Raw genomic sequence first — 5,655 nt, 5'->3', positions numbered from 1 at the left:
TTAGCGTTAAGGACACACGGAGACGAGGACTACAAAGGAAGCAACGCGCGAACGTCGGTTCCCGCGCATGCGCAAACGCATTGTTGATGACAGCCTAGCTTTGACAGACGTAGATTAGTTTGTGTGGTTACCTCAAAGCTTTAACGTAATAATAACCGATTTTATCCTCAAGTTGTTTTGCTAACATCGTTAAAACATCACTTTCGAATTATGCTACAATTCCTGGTGAGTTAAAACAACTTTTTAGCGACGAGTTGAAACAATTGCTAGCGGACTTGCAGTATCACTTGCGTTTAAAACCGAATAAATACGAACTCGATTGCTGTTAAAAGCCTTAAAATTTTATGTTTGGCTGTTTTCCAGGCTGGATTCACCTTGGGCAATGTTGTGGGGATGTATCTCGCTCAGAACTACGATGTCAGTTTGACTTTATTACCTCTACCAAGGCTACAATGCTCTATTTTGTTGTTTGGATGACACGGGATTTTCTGTTTTTAGGTGCCAAACATAGCGAAAAAAATCGAAGCGTTCAAAAAAGACGTGGAGGCCAAGAAAAAACCACCCGAGTGACCAAAATGCTTCCATCAAGAATATCATCCACATCTATTTATTTCACAGGGTTGTGCCAGTGTTCTGACAGTGCCTCAGAAATGTTACACTATATTTCTACAAGATATTTGCTATTGTACATTCAGGTTACCTGTAAATCACATTTGTTCTGGTGACATGGCAAAATTTGAACATATTCAGCGCACAATAAAGTTGAGAATTCCTTTAAACCCCAATGTGAAGTCATTGTACACAAAAATACATTTTTTGTCGTTTTAGTAGATGGTAGGTAACAGTTCTCATTCTCGTGGGACTGTAAATGCACAAATATGAATAAGTACTGGCCAAGGTTGGGGAATTTTAGTAGTAAACCTCTCTGACTACTTATATACTCAAAACTATACATTGTTAATATTTAGAAAAACGAATTAAACGTCCTAAATGTATACTTTGATCAGGTTACAGTTCATTTTTGTGGTACCGTAAATCCAATTTCTGGCCAAGGTTAGTGAATATTAGTACTAGGCCTCTCTGAATGCTCAAATACTCAAAGCTATGCATTTTTACGATACAAATAATTCGAAATTTAAATTAAAAGTGCTGCATGTGTACTTCGAACAGGTTATCATTTTTGTGGTACTGTAAATCCACAGTTTTGAATAAGTTCTAACGTTGGTGAATATTAGTAGTAGACGTCTGACTAATCCTATACTAAAAACTGCATTTTTACGGAAAAATATTGAGCACATTTGAATTAAAAAGTCCTACATGTGGACTTTGATTTGGTTACAGTTCTCATTTTTGGGGGACTGTAAATCCACAAATCTGAGTAAGGACTGGCCATGGTTGGTGACTATTACACATGGACCTCTCTGACTACTTGCAGACACCAAACTAGACATTTTTACATTGATAAGATTTGGAATAATGAATCAACGTCCTAAATGTATACTTTGATCAGGTTACATTTCATTTTTGTGGTACTGTAAATCCAATTTCAGGCCAAGGTTAGTGAATATTAGTACTAGGCCTCTCTGACTACTCACAGACTCAAAGCTATGCATTTTTACAGTTTAGATATTCAGCATTTTTTAATTAAAAGTCCTATATGTGAACTTGGATCTGGTTCTCATTTTTGTGGTACTGTAAATCCACAATTTAGTTCTAACGTTGGATAGTATTAGTTGTAGAACTCTGATTACTTACATACTCAAAACTATACATTTTGACATTGTTAAGATTTTGAAAAATGAATTAAAAATCCAAAATGTATACTTTGATCAGGTTAAAGTTCTTATTTTTGTGGTACTGAATCCACAATTTTTAAGAAGTTCTAACGTCGGTGAATGTTAGTAGTAGTCCTCTGACTAATCCTATACTCAAAACTATGCATTTTTAAGATACAAATATTTAGCAAATTTGAATTAAAAGTCCTTCATGCATACTTTGATTTGGTTACAGTTCTCATTTTTCAGGTACTGTAAATCCAATTTCAGGCCAAGGTTAGTGAATATTAGTACTAGGCCTCTCTGACTACTCACATACTCAAAGCTATGCATTTTTACGATTAGGATATTCAGCATTTTTCAATTAGAAGTCCTACATGTGAACTTGGATCTGGTTCTCATTTTTGTGGTACTGTAAATCCACAATTTTGAATACGTTCTGGCCAAGGTTGGTGATTATTATTAGGAGACCTCGCTGACTACTTACATACTCAAAACTATGCATTTTTACATTGGTAATACTTAGAAAAATGAATTAAACGTCCTAAATGTATACTTTGATCAGGTTAGTTCTCATTTTTGTGGTACTGTAAATCCACAATTTTGAGTAAGTACTGTCTAACGTTGGCGAGTATTAGTTGTAGAACTCTGCGATTACTTTCATACTCAAAACTATACATTTTGACATTGTTAAGATTTGGAAAAATGAATCAAAAATCCTAAATGTATACTTTGATCAGGTTAAAATTCTGATTTTTGTGGTACTGGAAATCCACAATTTTGAATAAGTTCGAACGTTGGTGAATGTTAGTAGTCGACTTCTGACTAATCCTATACTCTAAACTATGCATTTTTACCATACAAATATTTAGCAAATTTGAATTAAAAGTCCTTCATGCATACTTTGATTTGGTTACAGTTCTCATTTTTGTGGTACTGTGAATCCACAAATCTGAGTAAGTACTGGCCAAGGTTGGTGACGATTACTTGTAAAACCTCTCTGACTTACATACGGTACTCCAAACTAGACATTTTTTTTTTTTTTTTAATATTTGGAATAATGGATTAAACGTCCTAAATGTATACTTTGATCAGGTTACAGTTTTTGTGGAACTATAAATCCACCATTTTGAATAAGTTCTGTTCAACATTGGTGAATTTTGGTAGTAGAACTCTACTCAAAACTGTTTTTTACTGTACAAATATTCAGAAAGTTTGAATCAAAAGTCCTACATGTGGACTTTGACCAGGTTACAATTCTCATTTTTGTGGTACTGTAAATCCACAATTCAGAATTCGTTCTGGGCAAGGTTGGCAAATATTAGTAGTAGACCTTTCTGACAACTTATGCAAAACTGTTTAGTTTTATGGAACGCATAAGTAGCAAATTTATATCAAAAGTCACTACATGTGGACATTGAGGAGGTTACAGTTGTCATTTTTGTGGTACTGTAAATCCACAATTTTGGCCAAGGTTAGTGATTAATAATAGTACACCTCTCCGACTACTCAGAGACTCAAACCTATGCATGTTTACGTTACAAATATTCAGCAAGTTTGAATCAAAAGTCCGACATATGGACTTTGATCTGGGTAGTTCTCATTTTGTGGTTCTGGAAATACACAATTCTGAATTTGTTCTGGCTAACGTTGGTGAATATTAGTAGTACACCTCTCTGACTACTTACATACTCAAAACTGTACATTTTTACATTGTTAAAATTTAGAAAAAATGAATTAAACGTCCTAAATGTATACTTTGATCAGGTTACAGTTGTCATTTTTGTGGTACTGTAAAATAATTCTGAAGAAGTTCTCGCCAAGGTTGGTGAATATTAGTAGTAGACCTCTCTGATTACTTAACCAAAACTATGTATTTTTACAAAAGCCACTGCATGTGGACTCTGATGAGGTTACAGTTCTCATTTTTGTGGGACTGTAAATACACAATTCTAAATAATTTCTGGCCAAGGTTAGTGAATATTAGTAGGAGACCTCTGACTACTCACATACTCAAAGCTGTGCATTTTTATGGTAAGAATATTCATCAAATTTGAATTCAAGTCCTACATGTGGACTTCGGTCGGGTTACAGTTCATTTTTGTGGTACTGTAAATCCACAATTCTAAATAATTTCAGGCCCAGGTTAGTGAATATTAGTAGAAGACGTCTTGAACTACTCATTCTCAAAGCTATGCAATTTTACTCTTCCCGTATTCAGACAATTGGAATTAAACATCCTGCGTATGTATTGTGTACTTAGATAAGGTTACAGTTCTCATTTTTGTTGTACTGTAAATCCACAATTTTGAATAAGTTCTAACGTTGGTGAATATTAGTAGTAGACCTCTGACTAATCCTACACTAAAAACTATGCATTTTTACGTAAAAATATTGAGCAAATTTGAATTAAAAAGTCCTACGTGTGGACTTCGATTTGGTTACAGTTCTCATTTTTGTGGTACTGTAAATCCACAATTCTGAATAGGTTCTGGCCAAGGTTGGTAAATATTAGTACTGGACCACTATGACTACTCAAAACTATTCAAATTTACACTACAAATAAATTTTTGAGGCAGGTTTAGCATTGATGGATCTTGATTGAACCCTAAATAACCACCCTGATGGATCCACCTCTGCTTACCATTAAGATGTCTGCAATTTACCCATTTGTTAAATTATATCTAACATTCAGTTCAGATTTTTGCAAAAAAAGATAGTGACCACAAAAACGTACCTGTTTTCTTTGCAAAAAATGATTCAACCAGCTCCGTTTCCATACGTACGTTGTCACGGCAACAGCACAGACCGAAAAGATGAGCTTTTACCTGTTTATTTCAAACTTTTTAAGACATTCTTTGGCAAAAGAGCCCTTGAAAAGTCGCATTTTGAACGTGCAAATACATTCAAATTCATGTTAATAATGTAAAATGCAGCTACCTGTCAAAATACACTGTCACAAGTTCAGGGTCACTTGAGTATGATGTTGATCCAAGAAATTGGTGCATCCCTGTCATAGATTGAGAATAAAAGCTGGAAAAAAAAGCTTTTGAGAGCGCATGCATAGACATCCATCGTCCTTAGAGATAAGTAGTAATGTGCCTTTCGAGGATTTGCCATGGAAGTCTGAATTTCACTTAAACCTGCAATCAGGATAAGGCTTTAGTTCGTAAACTTAAGTATGTAAAGATGTGAAAAAGTGAAGCAGTGGCAGAGCTACTGAGTGGACACAAGGTTGACGATCATGCGGATGATGCGGGAGCCGCGGGGGCAGGTGCACAAGTCGATGCTAGGGTTCCGGATTTTGTCCTCAAGAAGGCGGTCCAGCTCCCAGCGTAGCTCCTTCACCAATTCTGCCACCTGTAGAAGATTAGAAAATCATCAAAAATTCATTTGAGTCCAGAACTGAAGTCTATTTCTTTAAAAATCTTGGCAAATAACTAGTTAGCTAGCTTCGAATCAAAGCTAGTTTTGTCCTCATGTAAAAAGTGGCATTGTAATGGTTTGTTTTCAAATTGTAATTGATTTGGGCGGATGCAATGCCCTCTAGTGGCAACAGTGAATATGACATAAATCATTTCACATGGCTGAAGCCAGCTGCTCCCTGTTATGACCAACATAAGTTTTTGTTTGAGCTAATGCATTCGTAATTTAGTTTATAGGTATGTTTAGCCGTTTTTTTGTGGGAATTTCTGTTTGAAGGTTTTTTTAAGAGCACAAAAAAAATTTGCATTTTATAGCATTTAAGCTAGCCAATTGCTCTTTTGTTTTGGCAATTTTTTGGTATGTGGCAAAATCTTTTGCCATGTGGCATTTTTTTGTTTTTTTTTAACTTTGATGCAGGTCGAACTTTCTGTAGCAAAATTAGTGGTGTGTCCCC

General features: G+C 35.2%; 2 protein-coding genes across 2 annotated transcripts in view; one reads left to right on the top strand and one right to left on the bottom strand.

The window, feature by feature from the left end:
* Nucleotides 1-58: 58 nt before the first annotated feature.
* stmp1 (short transmembrane mitochondrial protein 1) lies at nucleotides 59-779 on the top strand. The gene is made up of 3 exons (XM_057854414.1): nucleotides 59-225; nucleotides 364-417; nucleotides 499-779. The coding sequence occupies exons 1-3, from the start codon at nucleotides 211-213 to the stop codon at nucleotides 568-570; spliced, it is 141 nt and encodes a 46-aa protein (XP_057710397.1). The 5' UTR covers nucleotides 59-210; the 3' UTR covers nucleotides 571-779.
* The window catches only part of dhx57 (DEAH (Asp-Glu-Ala-Asp/His) box polypeptide 57), a 29,369-nt gene continuing 23,879 nt past the window's right edge, over nucleotides 166-5,655 (bottom strand). The window contains exon 24 of the mRNA XM_057854409.1: nucleotides 166-5,135. Within this exon, the coding sequence (XP_057710392.1) occupies nucleotides 4,992-5,135 (144 nt within the window). The 3' untranslated portion in view covers nucleotides 166-4,991. The remainder of the gene's footprint in view (nucleotides 5,136-5,655) is intronic.

Source organism: Corythoichthys intestinalis, chromosome 13, assembly GCF_030265065.1.
Source record: "Corythoichthys intestinalis isolate RoL2023-P3 chromosome 13, ASM3026506v1, whole genome shotgun sequence".
NCBI classification, from domain to species: domain Eukaryota; kingdom Metazoa; phylum Chordata; class Actinopteri; order Syngnathiformes; family Syngnathidae; genus Corythoichthys; species Corythoichthys intestinalis.
The sequence above is the reverse complement of the archived record's forward strand: the minus strand, read 5'-3'. Positions and strand labels throughout refer to the sequence as shown.

Excerpts from the sequence above, each read along its gene's own strand:
- stmp1 (XM_057854414.1), top strand. Across the intron at positions 418-498 it reads ATCTCGCTCAGAACTACGAT|GTGCCAAACATAGCGAAAAA; the intron begins GTCAGTTTGACT and ends TTCTGTTTTTAG.